The sequence below is a fragment of the Embiotoca jacksoni genome, unplaced genomic scaffold, assembly GCF_022577435.1.
Source record: "Embiotoca jacksoni isolate LCO1_2020_lvr unplaced genomic scaffold, fEmbJac1.0.p SCAF_8, whole genome shotgun sequence".
In the NCBI taxonomy this organism is placed as follows: domain Eukaryota; kingdom Metazoa; phylum Chordata; class Actinopteri; family Embiotocidae; genus Embiotoca; species Embiotoca jacksoni.
This window is the reverse complement of record NW_027185436.1, coordinates 8,926,139-8,948,714: the sequence shown is the minus strand read 5'-3', so window position 1 is coordinate 8,948,714 and position 22,576 is coordinate 8,926,139. Positions and strand designations below refer to the sequence as shown.

Below are 22,576 nucleotides of genomic sequence, written 5' to 3'. Positions count from 1 at the left end.
TTGTCCACACCAAACCTGAGTGACTTACTGCACTAAATCCTTTTTTTTTTTTTTTTTAGGCTGTGACCAAGCTGCAGCGAGACAGGCTTTTATCTTCAGACGCAAACACACACACACGGTGAGACAGCTTTATGCATTTGCGCAGGATGCGAAAGGCTTTCTCGACAAGTGCCTGGCATCTGGCTTGAGTCCTGATAAATCTCTCTGACACGCACGCGCACGCAGCACAAACATACGTACAGCACACAAATATGTAGCACCTATCTGTCTGTGCCAGCCGATCTCTTGTCATCATCCGTCACTCCCTCGCTACACCTCCCTGTGGAGTCTTACCACAAGTACAGGAGAAATGAAATGGAGCAGCAAAAACAAAAACAAACAAACAAAAAAAAAAAACAAACAGAAGAAGAAAAGATGAATATCCTAACTTTTCCCACTGCTTCCCATTGGACTGACACAAACAAGCCTCTGTAAACATCAGTGGATCACGCTGGTCAACTGAGCTCGGGTGCAGATCTCTCTCCAATTAAAATGATGGATGAACAGACCCCCCCCCCCCCCCACTGCTTTTTCATATCGCACTGTGGGGAGATGGATTTATGTTTTACTGCTCACTTTGTGTTCCCCCATTGTCTTTTTTTTAATTATTTTTTTATTTTTTTAAGTAGAACAGTCTTCCCTTGTACCCTTTTACACCCTCGCACAGACCACAGCAGAGTGGGATTAGGCTGAGGCGGGCTGAGAGGGTTTTTAACTCAAAACAACATGTCTGTCAAGGGCGCACTCGCTGCTCTGTGTTTTTAAACCTAAAAAGCACAACCCTTTAAAAAGAGAAGGGTGGTCTCTCCCTGTCTCTTTCTCCCCCCTTTTCCCCTCCCTGCTCACTCCCTCGTTCTTTTCTCCCCCCCCCCCCCCTCCCGGTACATGCCTCTGGAATCCCTCTTGATCCGCTTAATGAGGGGCATATCGCCGGGTTAGCCGAGCGTGGCGAATGGGAGACGAGGAGAGGGGTAACCAAGGAAATAGTGTGAGAGAGAGAGCGGGAGCGAGGATCTACAGGTCCGGTCTTTCATGGCTGCGGTCTGATGGGGCAAGACGTAAGGGAGGGAAAAACACGGAGGAAGAACAGAAAAAGTTCGAGTTTTTTTTTTTTTTTTTTTTTTTTTGGTTTCAGAGTGTTTGCAGTTTTGCAGTGGAGTGAGCTTGAGGATGTAGGTAGAGAGGGGAAAAAAAAAAAAAAAAATAGACAGACAGAAGATCTTGTTCTTTCATGTCTGGGCTGTGAGGGTTCCTGGCGTGCTGATTTGTGACTTATGATAAAATCACATTGCCAGGGATTACCACACAGCCCTGACCCAGCCGGCTGCTGTGGCAACCAGAGCCCGTCCTATACACACACATGCAAGCACGCACGCACGCGCGCACACACACACACACACACACACACACACACACACACACACACACACACTCTCAGCCCCCCCCCCCCTCCACACACACACACACACAAAATTCAAAACTAAAGAAGACATGATTATTTAAGGGTCTGTGTAATTGTGTTGGAGGAGCTGGTGATGTGGAAGTGCAGGGAAAAAAAAAAAAGAAAAAAAAAAGAGGATGACGAGGGAGCTCAATAATTGTGGGTGTTTTGTAAAGAGTGTGTTTACTGGAAGTGTGAACGTGTCAGTCAACCGTACAGGTTTTTGTATCCTCTCTCCAGCCAGACACAGAGCTTAGCTGATTGGTGAACAGTGATTGATTTCCTCTTTGTTCACAGTGGCTAAGTTCTGCACCTGAGGAGAGCATGACCCAGACAAGCAGACAAAGGGAGACAAGTGCGAGAGAAAGAGGGGGACGAAAAGCGGCGTTCGGTTTTTGCAGTGTGTTGAGCCTTATTTTCCCACTCCAGTTATCTGATGTGTGTTTTGCACATTTCACTCACGCCACTCCTTCCTCCGTGTCCTCCGCAGTTTTCTCGCTCCTTGCTTTGACAGTCCTTCCTGCTCTCGCCTCGTTTCACTTTTCTCTTCCTCGCGGTCTCACAGTTTGCCCCTTCAGTTTGGTCTGAAAAGCTCTCCTCTCTCCCAGCCTCACTTGCAAGTCTGCGAAACTTTCCACCGAGACCCTCACTCAGAAGAATTAAACACACACAAAAAAAAAAAAACCCGTCGCAAATTTAAAATGCAACTTTACTAATGAGTGCCACTCTACGCTCTCCCGCTTTCCCTGTTGTTTCTTCCTCCTCCTTTCATCTTCCCTCTTTGCTCTGTACTTCCACCTCTCTGCTTCTGTCTCCCTTTTTAGTTACGCAGCGTAAAAGATAATCCTGCAGACGGTTGCACGCTCTGTAGTTACAGCGAAGGTGAGAGCCAAGTATCTCAGGAGAGAGACTGTACTCGCAGTACTAATGAGGCCTGGGGAGACCCAAACTCTGCTTAATGCCGCTGACAGATATTCCACCTATACAGGAGCAGAGGCCACCGTCATCACCCTCATCATCATCATTGTCCTTCATCGTGCTACTCCCTTGCTCTCTTAGCAGCAAACGTTGTTCCGGCCGACGTGTAAAAAGTATGATAGAAAACCAGCAGTGTTACATCGCAGTCTTTCAGTACTTCCAAGCAGTACATAAGAATATTTCCTTAAAGATGTAATTAGTCAAGTCGATGCAACGTGGACTCAAACGTGTGGCATAAAAATGGATAAACAAAATCTTTTAATGGATGGTATGGGATTTTAAAGGCGCAGCGCGTGGGATTTAGTGGCATCTATTGGTGAGGTTGCAAGTAACTGAACATGCCTTCACTCACGCTCTGCTCCCGCGGATGCAAGAGAAACTATGATGGTTGCAAAACTGGCAAAGTGAAAGGGCCTCCTCCGGAACCAGTGTTTGGTTTGTCCCTTCTGGGCTACTGTAGAGCTGTGGCGGTGCAACATGGTGTCCTCCAGGAAGAGGACCCGATCCCTATGCCAATACGAAGAGCTCATTCTAAAGTAACAAAAAAAAAAAAAAAAAAGATTCTTAGTTTTAGGTGATTATACACGAATGGAAATGTCGATCCTCCTCAATCCTACACACTGAGCCTTTAAGGGAGTATTTTAAACTTTTTTTTTTTTTTTGGGGATAATGCATTATGTTGCCCAAACGTACACTAGGAGATTGATACTAGTCTCATAACTGTCTGTTTGATTTGAAGCCAGCAGCCAATTAGCCCACTTAACATAGAGACTGGAAACAGGGGAGGAAAAGACGGGCTCTGAGCAAGGGTTACAAAATCTGCCTTCCAGCACCTCTGGAACTAACTCACTTTGTTTGTTTACTCTGTTTAAAAACTGAAGTGTAAACTGACTTTGATTTCACAGGAGGATTTTATGAGGGACTAGTTCTTGGCTAGGTGCAGTGACTTCCTGGAGTCCCTGTTGGCTGCTTGACAACCTCACAGTGACATCAAGGTTTCTGCACAGTATGAACAAGATTTCATGTCAGATTAGCTTTTCCTTCTGGTTTTCAGTCTTTGTGTTTGAGCTCAGTTAACCGGCTGCTGACTGCAGTTTCACATTCGTCTAACAGACGTGAGCACATTAGAAAAAAAAAGTGAATCAGCATGTTTGGCAAAATGTCAAACTGTTTCTTTAACTTAATAATGCAGTAAAGCAATAAAGTGAGATAGCGCAGGTTGACTGGTTAAAAAAAAAAAAAGAAAAAAAAAAAAGGGTTGCCTGGGCCATCATGAAATCAGTTCTCAAAATCATCCTTTAAGTACTTAAAACGCCTCAGGTTTTCAACTTAAAATCACTTTGGCAGTGAAAAGTGCTGCCCGGGCACCCCCGGCTGATACATATTGATTTTTGATGTAATCTCAGCCTGAGGAAGCCAAGATACAGAAACCCGTAAAGCAGACGAATTCTCACACACTGTGAAGAAAAACAAGACCGAGGCATCAAAGATGGAAATCTCAAACACGATTTCAAGGTGCTCCCATGATCTAGGTGTCAGTTTCCCCTTATTGGAGCGATTTAGTGCTCCTTGCAGTGGATTTAATGTGCCACATGAGCTTCGATTGTTTCGTCTCGGGTAGGAGAAACAAAAAGCTGTGATTTCTGCAGAACACCCACTGATAACGTGAAAAGCAGCAATTCTCAGTTGGGTTACAGCACATGCTTTTGTTTCAGGCATCACAGAGTGTACTGAGAGAAGGTTCCCGAATTAGTCAAGATAAGCTGTAGCGCAAAAAAAAAAAAAAAACAAACACAAAAAAAAAACACTGCGAACAAAGGACGAACGTTCTCAGCAATATGAGCAAGTTTATCGTGCAAGGTTGCGTTTCCCTTGTGCTGTCTGCCGACACAATGATCAATAAATCCAAGTCTGTTTTCACAAGTTCCAAGAAATAGATTGGTTTGGGAACTGTTATGCAACAACCCCCCCCCCCCCGCCCCCCCATTTACATCTCCCTGCTAAACAAGGAAAAACTCATTCCAGCTGAGCTCGCTCGTCAGATGTCGATATCTGCAGGTGAGCTACGCGCAAAGAATTAATCGCGTGTGACGGACGCCCCCTAAAGTTTAAACATACCGTATCGCCTCTGCCACAAGGTGCCCGGGATCCTCTTTGTTTTACCAGCCGACCGTAATGCAAATCTATACCGTTCTGGTCCGACTGCTCCCTCATCAAAACAGTGACAGATGGCTGAAAATGTATTTTAAACCTGCTCTTGCCTTTTTTTTTTTTTTTTTTTTTTTTTTGTCAATTAGAGTGGAAGCTGCGAGGGGGTATTATAGCGCTCTATATTCACAACGACAAAATGGCGACTAAACGAGGACAGATGTGTGAATTAGAAATGAGGGCCATGTGGAGCCTGCCATTTTTAGACCTATATTTAGGGCCCGTTAAAAGAGTAATGACCATCAAAGGCCTGTAAAAGAGAGGAATTGCCATCGGAGCCTGTATCTAAAAGGTGATTTATTACAGTCTAATGGGAGGGAAATTGTGCTCTGCACTTTAAAGGACAAAGCAACGTCGTGTAAAGACACCGAAAATAAACTTATTCGCCCCCACAACACCCGCATCTCCTTTTCTTCATGCATGTTAAAACTCGACTGATTGTCTCTTCTAATGTCGAGAATATTTCCGGAAGCTGTTTCACTGGATTCTATTTCAAAGTGGGGTTTTTTTTTTTTTTTTTTGGGGCCACTTTTGCAGTTTTAAGTAACGCGGTATGTCGTAAGAGACGGTTGGAGGAATGCGATTTTGATGGATTTATATTTCAATTTTTTTTTTACGATCAGCCTCCTCAAAGGGTCCCGGCAGCCTTTCTACGCCAGTTGTGTCCCGCTTGACGCTGCGGCGGTGAGGTTTCAAACCGTGTCAACCGCCCCTTTCACCAGCTGGTGAAATCTCTTTAACAATCCCGACGGTTTGAGTAAACCTACGGTAGTTTGGTTTCTTGCGGGTTTGGCACAGCGGAGGGAACAGTGCTTGATATGCTGCCGAAGTTGGCTTTGCTATTCGCTTCATTGCAGGAACTGAAAAAAGAAAAAAAAAGAAAAGAGGAACAAATATACGCTCGTAGCCGGCACTTCGTGGGAAAAGGAGAACGGAGACTCGGGCTTGGCTTCCTGTGCCTACTGAGCTGATAATCAGTCCTATGGAACCACTGGCTCAGTTCAGCAGGAACAGGAGTCCAGTCCACTCACCAGCGAACCAGAAACCACCACTGCTCCCAGCAGACATCGCCCCCCCCCCCCCTTTTTTTTGTTGTTGTTGTTGTTGTTGTTTTTGTTTTTAACACGTCACATACAAGAGCTGTTCGAACAGATTTTTCTTCTAACGACTCATTCACTCGTGGCGGTATCACAGTTTTCAGAGCCGGTGCTTTGGTTTCCGATGAACTGAAAATATATTTCAAGAGAGTGTTTTGTATAATTTCACTATTCTTATTTAACAATTCTTTTGTGACGGCAAAGCCTGGCTGATCAAACGGGCTGGGCTTAGTTTGTGGAACATGTATTGATTCCTGAAAAGGATTTGCTGTTTAACGGATTAGTAAATTGTCAGGATGTTTACTGCCAACGGTTTCGATAACCGACGGATCGTTGTTTTTGTCTGTTTTCGTAACGCTGTAATTTAAATATTTTTGCATTTCAAAAAGGAAAAAGGAATCTTCTGCTATTTTGTAGACTAAAAAAAATGATTCAATTAATTGACCAAAATAAAACATAAATTAAAAAAAAAAAAGAATGTCAACAGCATATATATTCCAGAAACACTTGAAGAATAGAGTATTAGACTGACTGCAGTTCAGTTTGTGGCCTTCACCGGGGTCAACATGAAACACACTGCACATATACCCAACCCAACTCCGGCTCCCCATCGGCTGCCGTGTGCGCGTTCGTATACGATTGGCGGTCCTTCATTTATTTAGGATTTTTTTTTTTTTTCATGCGTTTCAAACCCACTCAATGTTTCATGATGACCCTGATGAGAGCCACAAGCCCGAATATACTGGAACTGCCTCAAGGATATCTTCGCAGTAAGATGCTAGAAATAGCGTCAGCATTGCATAGTTTGTCCACTAGGAGGTGCTGGCAGCTTTTTATTTTTCTAGTGTCAAAACATTCTATCGTCAGCTGTTGGTTTTTTTTTTTAACTCGAGTCGACTTGCGTGTCACAGTCCTCACGACACCTGCACCGGAATATTTGTCAGGATTAAATGCCACAGAAGTCAGCGTGTCTTCGCACCAGGCGGAGGACAACATCTACCAAAAATGTTCGGCAACGCTCCAACCTGTACATGTTTCTTCACCCTCTTCCAGGTTTGCTGACTGCGGGGACAGAGGTGACACGAGTTTGGCACGGAGGGCGTGACGAGGGTCCAGCGCTCAACCTCCTGTTTCTCTGGGACGCTGCAGGATCGCTCAGCGGTGTGAACCAGCAGAAGGCTGCGTTTATACTCCGCAGACAAGGCCAACTGGCAACGCTTAGAGCGCAGCAGTTCTGTACGAGAAGCAGCCGGCGCGTGTGTGTGAAACGCTGTCGACACGAGCCGTTCACAGCGAGACGACGCCGACCGCATCGTTTCTGTGGCAAGATGGGGGGAAAAAAATGACATCATTTCACCGATTTTTTTTTTTTTTTTTTTTAGAACGATAGGTAATGGAGATGGGAAAAGAGGAATTTCGCGTGTGAGAACCTGAGCGGCAGTATTTAAGTTAGTGCCCGTTTGCGTAGGTGCGCGTGAGTTCATGTCTGTTTAGTCTAAAGTCACCATCTCGTTCATGAGAGTTCAGACTAGGAATATTTAAGGCGAAGAATGTTTTTTTTTTTCCACTCTGACCAGTGATCAAACCTGAAAATACACCACAAATGACTCTGGGGGGGGGGCATTTTTATGTGTGTAAATGACAGTTTAATACCTGCTGCGCAAACTAATGGAAAACTTGCTTATGTACAGGTGAATTTTTAATGTGTTCGTGTTAAAATAAAATGTTGTCTCAGTGTAAATTCATGTTTTTTTTTTTCTTTAAGTGTATTCCATTATTGTCCATCAGAGTAAAACCTGAACGTCAGTTTGTCTCTCGAGCCTGTTGTGCTGATTTGATACGTAAGCTACAAAATACCACAGCCGGATTGTCGCATCAATATCCTGCACATTTGTATTAATGAAATAGACACCGGTTGTGTAAAATATGAAAAGAAAAAAAAAACAATATCCTTATACGCAATTCACTTGATGAGAAGATTTGGGTTTTTGCCTTTTGTCCTATCTTGTGAGAAGGCGACAGCAGAACCGGGGAAGACGTCCACGGTCTTTAACCGTCCTGTTTCTGTCTCGTGTTAAACATGGAGCCTACCCGTCAGTACAAACATGCCAAACGAGGAACCCTCCACGATTCAAAGTCTTCCATTATACTTAAAGATTTTGATTGTCTAACGGTGCTTCCTTCAAATTAAGACCACTTGTACCACATGTACAATATATATATATATATATATTATATCCCTTCATTTTAATTGGATGTTGTGTTGATGTAAAGCTCTCTATCTGATTTTGTTTGTATTTTGCATTTAATTGTGAGAAACGAGATGAATCTTTATTGGCAAAGGGATGAGGGTGGTGCTGGAGGGTATTGGAGGGAAGATTACAAAAAGAAATGAAGGCGCATTTTCGTCTGTGTTGTTTTATTTGTTTCTGTACACTTTACGCCCCTAGCAATAAAAATGAACATTGGGGGGGGGGAAATAATACATCAAAATGACCTCATGCAGCAGATTCAGTGAAATGACACCTAAACCAATCTGACCTCATAACATTTCAGAAACAATCTCAGCGTTTGTGATACACACTGAATACTTTGAAAAGGAACTTGGCTCGCAGATCATATTGTCTAACAAGTGGATCGTGCGCAAAACAAAACGACAAGGATCCTAAACGGCACCAAAAAACGATCTTTTTAAGACCCTCGTAAATCAGCCAGTGGTCACAAAGCACGTTTACGGTGGAATCATAAACAGCGTCTGCTTACGAATCAAATACAGTTGCAGATGAGAGTTGTTCTTCAACCTTAGAAACCGGGACACAAGAGAACATAATTACACGCAGTAATAAGCGACATTCATTATTTACATTTCCATCGCAGGAATATTTTTTAAAACAAACCGCGATTTCGCAAAAACCCCAACTGTCACTTGGCTTTCCTCTCCTTCGAGCCTACGTCTCGCGGTCGGCGTGTGCAGCGTGAAGGATTTATATTGTGAGGCAATTATATGAGTGGGAGGATTGTGACACGCCGTACGAGCCGCTGCGTCGTCGCAGTGTGATCTGTCGCTGCTCGAGTGTCCTTGTGGGGCCTCGCAGTCGCTGTTATGTGTGTGTGTGTGTGTGTGTGTGCGTGCGTAATAATTGTAGCCTCGCCGCGTAATCTGTCCTTGCTCTGTTGTTTTGACACGGTCCTGTCATTGCAGCGCAGCGCATCTACACAGATGCGTGGCTATTTGTCATTCTGGAAACGTGCCTTGATTTAAAAATTAAAAAAAAAAAAAAAAAACTGAGACGAGGATGAACTCACTGCTGTGTGTGTGTGTGTGTGTGTGTGTGGGGGGGGGGGGGGTGTAATGCGTTCTCACCTGTTTTAGGAGTAGGCGAGTGTGCGCGCGCTCGCTTCACGGCTTCGTGTTTGAATGCATGCGCGTTATTGTGGTTTGAAGTTCCTCGATCCTGAGATGAACTCTGTCGCTTGATAAGCGGCTTCCTTCGTTTCGTGTGAGCTCCAGTGAGCTGAGAACACATGCTGCTTCTTCAAGCCGGCCAGACTGAGCTACCACCTGGACTGACACACGCACGCACACGCACGCACACGCACACACACACACACACACAAAGGAAGAAAAGTTACTGCCTGAGACGGGGGACAAAATCCTTCCAAAGCCAAACTGATCTCATGGACATGTATTTCTTAATATTCATGATATATTACAATATCAATTTCAACAGCGATCGAGATGATTCTGGATACGGTCGCTAAATTAAACTTCCGGAAACTGCTTGTGTATTTCCTCTTCTATCCACATCTAGATTCAATGATATTTTTACATTAAAAGATCTAATTGTGGTGTACGTGGAGATTTTGTATTAGAAAAAAATTGCCAATTGTCTTTAAGAATCACATTCAGTAATTGAAAAGATATTTGTCCTAAAAAAAAAAATTAAAAAAAAAAAATCAGCCACTCTTGTCCAATGTGCGTGTATTGCTGTGCATCACACATTTCATCATTCAAACATAGCATTTTAAAATCATAATATAGACAACACACAATTTGTTTTCACTTGAAATGAACATTTCACGTACATCACAGACTTATGTTTCTACTAAGTGGACCGTGGAGTGAAAAAAGTTGTGTCTTGATAAAGATCCAGAATTCATTTTTATTTTATTTTTTTTTTTGGGGGGGGGGGGGGGGGTTATCTGTGGGTCAGGTGCTAGGGTTGTTCAGTTTGATCCCCTCCCATCCACATGTATAGGTTTCCTTGAGTGAGACACTGAACTCCAAGTTCCTCCCAAAACCAGACCTGTGCTTTGCATAGAAGCTGTGTGCATATTTGTGAAGGTAGAAAAGCACTTTGTTAAGCAAAGTCTAAAATTTGAAAGGAAATAAAAAAAAAAAAAAAAAACAGAATTCTATACTGAGGAAGAGTGTGATTATCTGATTCTGTAAAATGGACATTCAATTGCTTTTTCCGAGGTCAGAAAGGAACTTCGAGTCCAAAAGATGTCTAAAAGAAGACTTTGAAGTAGAACGAAATGAACAGTGAGTCATGATGTGCAATGACTTGTTAAAACGTGGCATGTGTACCAGAAGAATCTGGAAATGACTGAAAACAGATTCGGAGGGGAAGAAAACAGTTTCCCTCACCGTCTGTAAAATCTCCGTTGAGTCACTCGGGGGTAGTTGGCAGAAAACAGCAAAGCTAACTAAGAGGTCGAGGCCCAATAATGGAGCCAGTGATGGCTGCTGAGGTTGCGGTAACAGCAGAGTGACCAAAGACTGCAGCCGGTCGAAGGGGAGAGGACGAGGTAGGACAGAGAACAGAGTGTGTAGGTGGTTCCAGACTTCATTGGCCCGTACCTGGTGACAAAAATAAGACATTATTGGAACAAAAAACAACAAAAAAAAAAGATTTTTTTTTTTTTTTTTAAAGAGCATTGCTTTAAGTGTCTTTCCTGCACATGAAGATCGATAGACCAGTAATGCACAAATGACAGAAGAAAACAACCTAACGTGAGACGGACGTAGAATTGTACTCGGGGAGGTGGCAGTAAAAAACAGGTGAGGCGACCGGGAGGGGGGGGGGTGGGGGGTGGGGGGGGGGGGGGGGGTGGGGGGGTTATTATGAGAGGCGGCGGATAAACGGGAGACACGGAGACGAAACTCAGGCCAGCGGGCCAAGACGCTCACTGAGAAATCAATACTACATCACCCTACCCTTTTTCACCCGGCTCCCCCTCCCTCATCTGTATCTCTCTTGTCTTCACCACTGTCTCACCCTCTCCCCTCTCAGACAGGGGGGCGGGAGGGGGGGGGCACATCCATAATTTATTATTCTTTAATGTGTTATTCGTCTTTCTCTGTATTGGTTCACTGGCTTTCAACGACAACGCACCTGCCCGGAGCGGAGAACAAGCCCTTCCGGCGTTGTTACGTGGTTGGGGAGTTATTGATACACGCTGCAGACCAGACGAGCTGAGACCTCAACACCCCCCCCCCCCACCCCGGCACCGATGTCCTTCTGCCCCAGAACTTAAATTGACATCGCTCTTTACTATTTAACCCCAGCAGCGGCTTGGTAATACAAGAGCAATAATTAAACATGAAATAATGAGATTGTTGGTTTTTTTTTTTTGTTTTTTGTTTTTTAATTATTATTTATTTTTAAATGGGTTTCCAAATGAAATTATGACATGATAGACTCACAGTCTAAAGCAATGCCAATGTCATGACAATGATAATCCTAGTATGTTGATATTTAGAAGGTACAATGATAACCACGTTCACCCTCTTCTGCCTGGGACACACCGCCTGCATGGTGTGTGTGTGTGTGTGTGTGTGTGTGTGTGTGTGTCCACACTGCTGCAATGCTACTGCCAGTCTTAAAACAAAAATACAGCCCTTCAACTGTTGAACAATTGCCATCATGTAATTAGAGCCTACATTGCATTTCTGCTATGTTTATATTGTGCAGATGTGATCGCAGAAGTTGTCCCTGTCTATCATCTTTGCGGGGACATACTTTGCCTGATGCGTGTGTCCCAGGTGACAGTTCAGCGTGTTCGCGTAAAACTAAAGAACAAACTGGAGATTGATGGTCATGTCATTAAGTTACACGTTAGGTTATAATGGACCAATGTGGCCATAGAAGACAAACTCCAACTCCATGGCGATCATTTCTTTCGGAGGACAATCTTACCAGCTGTAAAGCTCTGTGGTGCCCCCTGTTGGTGGGGTGGTGGTAGAAGGTCAGCAGCCACAGGAGGGGACCAGAGTCCTCGGGCCCAGACGTGACCAGCAGCTGAGCAGCCACCTGTACCCAGTGGTGACACAGAACCAACAGGAACCAGGCCTCAAACACCCTGCGGTGCCCCCTGCGGGACAGGAGGAGGAGAAACCGACGTTCAGCATTGCGAAAGCTGCCGAAACATTTGGTTCTACTGAGCGCAATTAGATCTGAAGTCCTTCTGGGGTTTTTTTCATCCCAGAACTTTCAGATAGATCTCGTGACCTTCATCGGCGGTTCAGATGACGTGATTTCATACCTGTCACATGACAGCAACTAAACCACGTACATGACAACTGAGCAAATAAGATGAAGGCTGTGAGACACGGCTGAGAACCATGTGATACAATTCTTTTGCCAAAAGTTAGCGTTGGTTGTATTCAAAACACAGCATGACGCCGGAAGTACCCAAGTTGGTGAGGCTAACAGTGCTATAAAAAGCGTTTAATATCTAGAAACTTAAATGATTTGGGTTGTCTGATTTAGATCCTTAATAGCCTGGCACTAATGCCATCCCAGTCTCAGTTTTTTGTTCCGATGAGTGTGTGTGTGTGTGTGTGTGTGTGTGTGTGTGTGTGTGTGTGTGTGTGTGTGAATATGTGAGCATCTCTCCTTCTCCAATTCCTGCCCCGAACCGAAGCTGAAAAATACAACTGATAATTGTCAGCCAAGCAATTTCTGCCCAAGTTGCTGTCCAACTACTGTGACAAAGTGATATGCCGGCTGTTTGTCTAAGAAACAGCCATCATGCTGAAAAGAAAGTTAGAATAAAACCAACAGTTTATTTATTTTTTATTTTTTTTATTGCACTGCAAATAGACCTCAGTGTTAACAGGCTGTCTGGGCCATTTCCATCATAAGGGCTTTATTCATGAGCCACGACTCTGAGTCACTGCCAGTAATATTAGTCCCACCCCCCCCCCCCCCAGTGACAGGAACAATGGACGATCAAAGAGAGACAAAGCTTTCATATAGATATGACTCAGAAGTATACTGAATCTCGTTGTTTTGTTCCCAGGTGTGACGTCACGCTATTTTATCACATTAAAAAAAAACAAAAAAAAAACAATGAGAGGCATCATAAGCATGAGCATATTAAACACCTTAAACTACAAAGTTTATCACAAATATAAAGGACTTCATTTTTTCAATAACAGCAACTCATAATCGACGTCCACGATTTACAATTTGAATACTTCACTCTCTTCGTCAATAAAAGATACAGCTATATTGGCGGGAGAGCACGGTACTCACAGAAACTACTGACAAATGTCCGAGGGCACAGAAAGATGTCCTTCTTTTTCTCCTCTGACGGCTTATAACAGAGTATCTTTGTTTCTTGGAGTGTTGGATAATTCAAGTTCGGTCTCTGGGAAACTGTGATGGGCGTTTTTTTTTTTAAAGTATTTTAGGACCATTTAAAGATAATTGTATCGCTAAAGACAATTAATAGTTAATCATCAAAAAAAAATAAACTGTCAGTCGCATCCCTAAAAGAAAAGAAAGAATATTTCCGAAGGACGCGGGGAGAGCAAAGAACATCGGTGTCACGGATTGCTGTAAAATGTAAAAAAAAAAAAGAGGACGCAAGATTGCGGGATGAAACCGAGACTCAAGACAGAGAGGGCTGTGAAAGGGACAACACGGCCGCACAGCTGCAACGGCGGGAAGGACTCGAAGTTAGAAGAGCGATAAGGACTTCTGTCAAGATTTGCCTAACGCCATCGTTAGAGCGCTCCTCCTCATCGTCCCTCTTTCCCCTTCAGCCTCCAAATATACAAACGGCGGTCACCCTCTGCAGGACTTTGGCAGCTGCAACTTTGCTTGGAGCAACGCAACATACTGCTTTTCCCAACCCGCTGGCTCGGGAATAATGTTTTGGGAATTTTGCATGGAGCTTTGAGAGTAGAGAGCGGCGGTGAGGATAATGGGCCCTGTTAAAAAAAAAAAAAAAACACAGCTGGAGGGTATCAAGTCAACCGTCCCCATCTCGAGAACATCTACTGCGCTCTGCTTTTTTTTTTATTTTATTTTTTTTTATCTGCATCCCCCTCTCCTCTTTTTCCTCTAAATCCACCCGACCGAGGTTGCTCACTCCCCGCTTTTTTTTTTTTTTTTTTTTTTTTTTTACTCTGTCCACTTCCCCCCTGCACTCCTCGACTCACTCTTTTTGGGCGTCCAAACGCTCGTTTTGTCCACAGTTCTCTCTTTCCCAAGTTAATAGCCTGTAATGAATGCTTGGAAGAGGCTTTGCAGTGCTGCAGGACCTTCTCTGCTATGAAAGCGAAGGGGGGGGGGTGAGAGATCAGACTGACCACCTCCTCGACAGCAGCTAATGGAAATAGGACCAGCACGCAGGCATTCGGTCGGGCGGTGGAAGCGGGCGCACATCGACACGTCCCCTCTCCGAGCCTCTCTCGCTCTCACCTGGTGCTTCTGCTGTCTCCGGCTCCCTCCTCTTCCTCCTCTTCCTCCTCTGTCAGTCTCCGTAATGAGCCGCTGAGCCAGTTCAGGTGATTTCTCCAAGCCCCCTGAGGCATCTCTGCAGGAACAGATTCAGGTGTATTAACCTAATGATTACTTGTAGCGCAAATATGCACATTTTACAATCAACTAGTTTTTTTTTTGTTTTTTTTTACAAAAGTCAAAGCCAGCCATCTAGTCAATTGTTAAAATAATATATAACAATCATGGGAAATACGTCCATTGTCTTCCTTTCCAAATGTTAGGTAAGAAGACTGACACCACTATCGTGTCTGTGCAGTAAATGACTAAAAGTAGTTCCAGTATGCAACTCTACTAAAAACCATAAATTGTCATTTGGTGTTATTATGTTAATTTGTATTAAAAAACAAAAACAAAAAACAAAAACAGGTCCCACTGCAGTTTCCCAGGGTCCAAGCTGAAATCTTCACATTGCTTCTTCTTTACTTCCGTAGAAGACCAAGAATACCAGCAAATATTCACATAGTAGCCAGTAATCAAAAGCTGTTTTCACCTCTTCTTAATAGGCTGGCAGGGGGGCTGGCGCCTGAATGTAGAGCTGACCTCCTGCCCCCCCCCCCCACCCCCCCCCCCCCCCTGCGAGCCTCCGTGCAACCTGAGATCCTCTGGTAGGTCGTTCCTTGACCATACCCCGAACTAACCGTAAAACTAAAGGTGACCGGGCGTTTTCCGTTCGGGCCCCTCTTACTGAACGACCTGCCAGAGGTGATCAGGGACGCTAACACACCGTTTTCTTTTGAAGTCACTCTTAAAAACGCACTATTTTAGACTCGCCTTTTGTTGACTGCATTTTTACCGATTTACTGTCTGTTTACTTGTCTATTTTATTTGCGTTGTATTTCATCATTATATTTGATAGTGTTGCATATTGTGTTTTAAATGTATGTAAAGCGCTTTGTAACTTGTTTTTGAAAAGCGCCATAGAAATAAAGTTATTATTATTATACTCCTTACATGTGATGTAACATGTTAAAAGTGCAATGCGTACATTTTTGGTTTAAACCTTACAAAAATGATCAACAGAATGTGAAGAAAGTGCAGTTTGATGTTATTTCAAAGACTGTTTTATGTTGAAGCGACATCTACTAAATATTAGTATGCTAACCAGCTAGCACCGTCCATTTTCCACCTATTAATACGACCCTGGACCTCCACAGGAGCTAGTGAGTCATTGGCGTGTCCAGTCTGCGCCCATTCAGACACGAGAGGAAGACAAGGTTGTGTATTTGAACTTGTTGTTAGAACGAATTGAAAAGTAAACACAACGATGGCTGAAAACTTTTTTTTTTTTTTTTTTTTTTTGGTCAATCCACTACTGGTTCCGTACAATCTCATTTTAGTATCATCTATCATAAATAAAAAAGCAACTACATACTAAACTAAATGATGGCAGAGCAAGAAAACACAAAAAGTGCTGAAATTCAGAGCCGAGAAGAGGGCAGACTGCCTGGACATTACAGTGACTATTCATGTACAACATTATATGTATTATAAGACAGGACTTAAATCTTACATATGGCATATTTAATAACTGAACTTTACAGATGTTGATAGGTGGATTTTTTTTTATTATTATTTTTTTTTACCTCTAAATAGAGCCAGGCTACTTGTTTCCTCCTGTTCCCTCATTTTATACTCCACTAAACTAAACCACCTGTTAGCTGTAACTTCAGATTTGCCGTCCAGCCATGAGAGTAGTTTCAATCTTCTCATACAACTAGAGGCAAAACAGACAATAAGCACATTTCCCAATCTGTTTAACTATTCTCAAGTTAAGACGCAGAACACTTCCACATAAAAGTCACAAGCAATTACTGATCTCCAGAAGGTAACACAAGTCCATTTTGCATGTGTAGCAACTGAAACAACCCATAATATCAGGCACACATATTTTCCAAGCGGAACTGGATCAACCGAAATTACTGTCTCCTGTTTTCCAGCAATTATTTCTAACTGCTTTTAGACCCGGCGTGTTGTTTGTTACATGCAATACTCTGGAAAATAACTTTCCCACCACAAACTAAAACCCCACCTAACTGACGCTTCAGGTCGACTAGCAAACTATAACAAATATTTCAAGTGCCTGACATCCTGATCCGGGTCTTTCCCCCACGCTATATTTTAACAATGCAGTAATAAATCTTTATTCATGACATTTTCAGAAGAAGGACAAAGTCCAAACAAAACCTCAAATCCTCTAGTTTTCATAGTACCATTTCCATTCAGTCCCTGGTGAAAAAATTGCCCTTCACTGCGCACGCACACGCGCACGCGCACGCGCACACGCACACACACACACACACACACACACACACAAAATAATAATTAACTCTGAGTTCTGGCTGGGCTCCAGTGTGTCCCTAAATGGCTCCATTCATGTAAATCATTCCTGCCTACAGGCCAGTCTGGGCACACACTGATAAGCAGCGCTGTGTTGTGCTCCTGCACTCACCTACTGTGTATCTCTTCAGTGGTAAAGATTCCCATACATAAACACCGGTAATACAGTAATATATATATTTGGTATAGAAAAAATATAGAGTCTTCTTAATGAGACAAATAAAAAGGGGGTGATCCTGTGTTTGTTTAAGATGAGTAGGGATTTCCCTGATTCAAAATAAAAGCAGCTTGTACAAACCAGGTGACTCATTAAACCTCTGTATGGATTTCACATAAGTTATGACACTCATTTTGACAGCACCTAAGCGTCACTTCCTTTCCACATCATGTCAGCTTTTATATCTGACATGAAACCCTTAACACAGTTATACACTAACTGTTATTGATTAGCCAGAACAAGACACAAAAGACCCCATTCATTGCGAAACAGAAAAACTGTGCACACACTGTTAAAAAAATAACCTGATTACACTCCGACTCACAATGCAAGGTTTTGTACAATTGTGTCACAGTGAAGACACATACATGTGTGTGTATCTGCACACTGACCTGACGGCACGATCAAGAGGGGAGCCAGCAGACTTGGGGGTGACTGTGGGAAGAAGGCCTTCAATGATACTCTCGTCTGAAACAACACAAAGCACAATTCTCCCTCAGCTTCGTCAATGTAAATCATACGAACATTCACTCATACATCAGTGCGCTCCGAAAGCCTGAAAAATGACATTTTGAATGGGAGGCTATGTAACAGTGATACAGTAGGTGCTAATGTGTAATGTAGCGTGTAATAGGTAGCGTTTAGTGCAGTGTGTCTCCAGCCATTAAAATTGAGGCCGGTGTAAATACACGGCAGCACTGCCATCTACTGGTTAATAGAGATGAAAAGGAATAAACTGTTTTCGCAAAGCTGTATAGCAGATAATAAATCATACCTACATCGTAACACATGTGTTTTCTGGCCTTTTGACAGTAATGGCTGACATGTAAGTGCCAGATAATTCCCTACAGCCACACAGAATGTGTGGATGGATGATCCGCAGTACAGCAGCAGAGGATCTGTGAGAGTTTTAGCAAATGTCGAAAAGTACATAGTGACACATCGGTGTCACAGGTTCACAGTGGGTTCCACAAATTGCAGGTGATTTAGCTGTACAAAGGCATTACCTGCAAACTGATGATTTGCAGTTATTGTCTATGCAGCAGGGGTGCAGACTGTGTCGGGGGAACAGTCGGCTCCCAGCTGGAGATCAAGTGATAATGCCGCGCGGAGGTAATCGTTAATCATCCCGTGCGTGTGCATCTAAGGCTGCAGCATAAAAGTAACCACTCTTTACTTTCCAGCAAAGATGGTGGATACGAATCGCCGAACCAGTGGTGTAAAGTTCAGGATTTTTTACAGTAGGTGAAGTCCGTGTCTCCCGCGGCACTGAATACTAAAGAAGAATATGTTAAAATTGCTTCATCACCAAAGTTTAAGTGGTATCCTCACAACTGCAGCATATTTATAAAAAAAAAACCAGTTGTCCAATAGCTTCCAAAGTGTTTACACATCATAGGGATGAAGAAGATGATGCTTCGTGTAATCACTCCAAACTTAAACATTTTGGCTTTCATCACCTAAAAACAGAGATGTGCCTAAAGCAGAGGATTAGTGAACTGTGGTGACAAGAAAACGTGGGTTTTTATTTTGGGTCTCCGCATAATAATCAATTTACAAAATATATCTGAAACTATTAGCCGATTAATTCATTCTTCGACTGACATAAAATTCATCAGGAACAAGTCTGATAACAAAGCAATTGCTTGTTTTAGCTTTTCAAATGTGGACATTTGCTGCTTTTCTTTCTTTTTTTTGTACATGATAGTAAATTAAATATCTTTGGGGTTTTGGGCTGTTGATTGAAACAAACAAGAAATCTAAATATGTCAGCTTGTACTTTTATTGAATTATATTAAATTACTTAAATTATAATGGGCAACATTGACTATTTTTTGATATTTCATGAACCAAAAGAAATGAGGCAAATTAATTCATAATGGAAAGAGTCGTTAGTTGCAGCCCTACAAGGAACAAATATTCACGTTGACTTTAAGGTCTTTTTTTGAAATGAAGAGGCTTACCTGAGGCTGCAGCAGTGCCACTTCCTTCAGGAAACACCTGGTGAAGGTTTGAATGAGAAACTTAACAGGGTTGTTTCCTTCAGCTTGCTTAAGGACGGACCTGCCAGAGACACACACACACACACACACACACACACACACACACACACACACACACACACACACACACACACACAATTATGGTGTATTCCATCACAATAAATAAAGAGTAAAATAGTATTTGGAAACAAACATATAGAAAATAGACTTCAGCAGGTCAATAACAAATACAGTCACCTCGACAGGACACACCAGCACTCACCTGAAGATGTCATTCACAACCAAGAATATGGAGCAGTGCTGAGCAGAAGCTTTTGGCTGAAACACACAAAAATCTTACAAGTTATGTTTTAATTAAATAGTATTTTCATTTGAGGAGTTTTATTGGCATAAAGGTTTCAAAAACAATGTTGCCAAAGCATCAAAATACAGTTTGTCCTAATAGTAGGACAGTACTGCTTCATAGATACTAAGATCCAACAATAACAATTCATTTTTCCATTACACTGGCTTTGAGAGTTCAAGTGTTCGTCTAAAATACTGACCTCTGGGTGTCACTGTTGCATCATCTAGACACCTCTTCTGCTTCAGTTCGTCCCTGTTCTCACTCTTTTCCTATTAAACACTGGGTTTACTACTCTGTCAGCCCTTCACACCCACACACACACACACACACACACACACACACACTTTCTCATCTCCTCCTAATGCACACTCATCATGTGTTTTAGATTTAACACATTCTAAAACGCCCCAGCGCAAACATTTAACAGCTGTACTGTTCATATCTTCTGGTCCCTAATTATCTCCCCCTGCGACACCCGGCTTATATAAGGACATGTGCTTCACTATAGGAGGAGAACGGGTCGTCTACCTAACAGGCTTTACCTCTGCGGAGTAACACAGTAGGGGAAAGATTAGGAAGAGAAGCAGATATGAGCAGGCTTTTCTATTTATTTGATTTCCTCACAGCTAATTTAAAAGTTACTATTTGTGCCAATAGTGAATATACATAAAGTAAATATGTAGTAAATGGCATAATATAGTAAATGGTATATTAGTACTATGACTATAAATCCCAATATGTACCAATGAGCTACAACCTGGTTAAAGTGATGTTAGAGGGCATTTCCCCCCAGGGTCCATGCACCCACGTAACTGCACATTTCATACTAAGTACCTTAGTATGAGAGTCACAGGAGGAACAAACAGCCCCACCAAGTGTTTATATGGTGCCATTACAATGTGAAAACATCGAAAGCAAGTGCTTCATCGTCAGTTTGTTCATGTCTGTCTGTTGTTTTTTTTTTTTTGTCCCCTCAGTCCAGAAAACAGCATTAATCAAATAAAACATAAAACTGTTTAAGTGGGCATCAGAAATATGTTTGGCATACGGTTTATGTATAACAGTGTACATCTGCGTATGTGGGTTGCATGCCAGCGTGCATGCATGCGAACTGTCATGGTTCCTCCATAGTGAAAACAGATGGGTTTTTTCAGCATCCTCCTCCATACCTTACCACTAACACTTCAAGGAGGGTCAATTACAGCACGCAACAAACATCCTGTTTTTGGCAGTCAGGCCCAGGAAGCGAGTGTTTATTGTTATTGGGCCTGCGTTTCTCACTGGATCACAGGGGGGTGGGACAAGCCAAAATGAGGAATGTGGGCCTAATTTCATGTTTCCCATTTTTGATTGTAGTTTAAACAAGTCAGTGAAAGGGAGGCGAAGAGAGAGACAAGCCGGTCTGTTCACACGCCTCAACGTTATTTGCTCTCGCACACGTGTATCCCAACGGACACTCGTCCGCGCGGACACTTGCATGACACGCATATCTGGCGTCCAAACAGCTTCGAGGCTAAGTGAAACCCAAATGTACAACTCCCAGACAGACACACTATACCAGATGAAAAATCATAAAGAAAAGCATGGCGAAAGAAGACGCAAGTGTAGGGTTTGCATGCATGCAAGTGCGTGTGAACAAGTAAGGTGATTAAAAACAAAGATGAATCAGAGATGGATGAAAGGGTAGACAAATGCAATTGTATGCAGCGATTTGGGCACCCCAGCGTTACAGAATTACATTTCGTTGATTAAAGGGACTGCAGCAAACAGACATAAAAAAAAAAAATTGGGATTTACGTTAGTGTTTTACCCAGGGGCTCCCAAATGTTTCAATACAATTGTAAATCCATGCGGGGACAGTGATACAAACAGTCAACAATTGCCCCTCTGTCCTTCCCTCAACTGAAAAAGTGTGAGTTGCTTTCCTGTTATGTAGGCAACTCAAGTGGACCAACATTGGGAAAACAAGAGCGACACAACCGACAAACTTTACCTCAGTTAACTGGAGCAAAACGGCAGCTAAATTCTTGTTTCCCACTTAGTTGACTGACATTTACAGCTATTTATTTATTTATTTATTTATACCAAAGGGAATGCAATCAGTAACTTCGGTAAAAACGATGCCATTCATAATGTGCAGACAAGGTAATTTATTGCTGAATAAACAATAGATATTTGGCACAAACAATATGTAGAAAACTTGTCAACTTTAGAGACGGGTCTAGATTCCGGGAGACACTTCTGTATCTGATTTCAGTGTTTTGTCGGAGTTTTCTTGAATTGGCTATTTCCAGTGACACTTTTAATTATGTTATTGTGATCTTTACTTCTCACAGGGGCTACAATAATTTGTCAAACAAGTTCCAATTGTGGGATGAAAAAGCAGCCCCCGTTAGCTGTGCTAAAAGAACATGACTCACTCCTGGTATGTAATGATTGCATTGTTGTAAAGAGGACATCATCTTCAATAACCAGTTATTCCAATCTATAAATCAGAAATCCCTTCTGACTTCTGAACTGGGCATGATCTTACGTTATATGAAGTGAGGAGTGGCCAAGGACCCGAGTGACAGAGAGTTCAGTACTTACCCAGCACAGTAAAGGCTGTGTAGCACAAGCCAAATGATGTGAGATGCGGTTTAGAGCTCGCCAAATTATGTGAGATGCATGCGGAGCAAAGCCAAATGGTGTTAGCCAGGCAAAAAACAGTCAATAAAGACCCACCAAAAACACGATGGAACATTTCCAAGAACTATGCATATGAAAACAACACAACTCCATACCTCATAATAAAATGAGCAAGCCCTATATTCAAACGGTTTGGTTTCACAGTTTACAAAGCAGTTCAAAGTGGCGCTAAACACATATGGAGTGCGCAATGATTTCTGATGTAAGACCAGATAATTCAGGGCAGATGAGTCCAACTTTGTACATAACAAACTCATTTAACAGCAGCAGTATATCACCAATATATCAACAGACTCAAATGCTGCCAAGTCACAAAGCAGTAGAACAGCAGAAAATGCCACGATACAATGGCACAACCATCTACACATTTCTCTCCAACTCTAAATGTTAAGACAAAAGTGGATGTTAGAGGTTTTTCATACAT

At 42.7% G+C, this 22,576-nt stretch overlaps 2 protein-coding genes across 2 annotated transcripts in view; one reads left to right on the top strand and one right to left on the bottom strand.

The window, feature by feature from the left end:
• aopep (aminopeptidase O (putative)) overlaps window positions 1–8,219 on the top strand; it is a 77,623-nt gene extending 69,404 nt beyond the window's left edge. The window contains exon 18 of the mRNA XM_069178211.1: window positions 6,817–8,219. The gene's annotated coding sequence lies outside the window, so the exon portion shown is untranslated. The remainder of the gene's footprint in view (window positions 1–6,816) is intronic.
• The window catches only part of fancc (FA complementation group C), a 34,720-nt gene continuing 20,322 nt past the window's right edge, over window positions 8,179–22,576 (bottom strand). The window contains exons 9-16 of the mRNA XM_069178213.1: window positions 19,381–19,436; window positions 19,080–19,179; window positions 17,508–17,583; window positions 14,481–14,595; window positions 11,967–12,141; window positions 10,415–10,627; window positions 9,128–9,325; window positions 8,179–8,564 (exon numbers count right to left, since the gene is read on the bottom strand). Of these exons, the coding sequence (XP_069034314.1) occupies window positions 9,164–9,325; window positions 10,415–10,627; window positions 11,967–12,141; window positions 14,481–14,595; window positions 17,508–17,583; window positions 19,080–19,179; window positions 19,381–19,436 (897 nt within the window). The 3' untranslated portion in view covers window positions 8,179–8,564; window positions 9,128–9,163. The remainder of the gene's footprint in view (window positions 8,565–9,127; window positions 9,326–10,414; window positions 10,628–11,966; window positions 12,142–14,480; window positions 14,596–17,507; window positions 17,584–19,079; window positions 19,180–19,380; window positions 19,437–22,576) is intronic.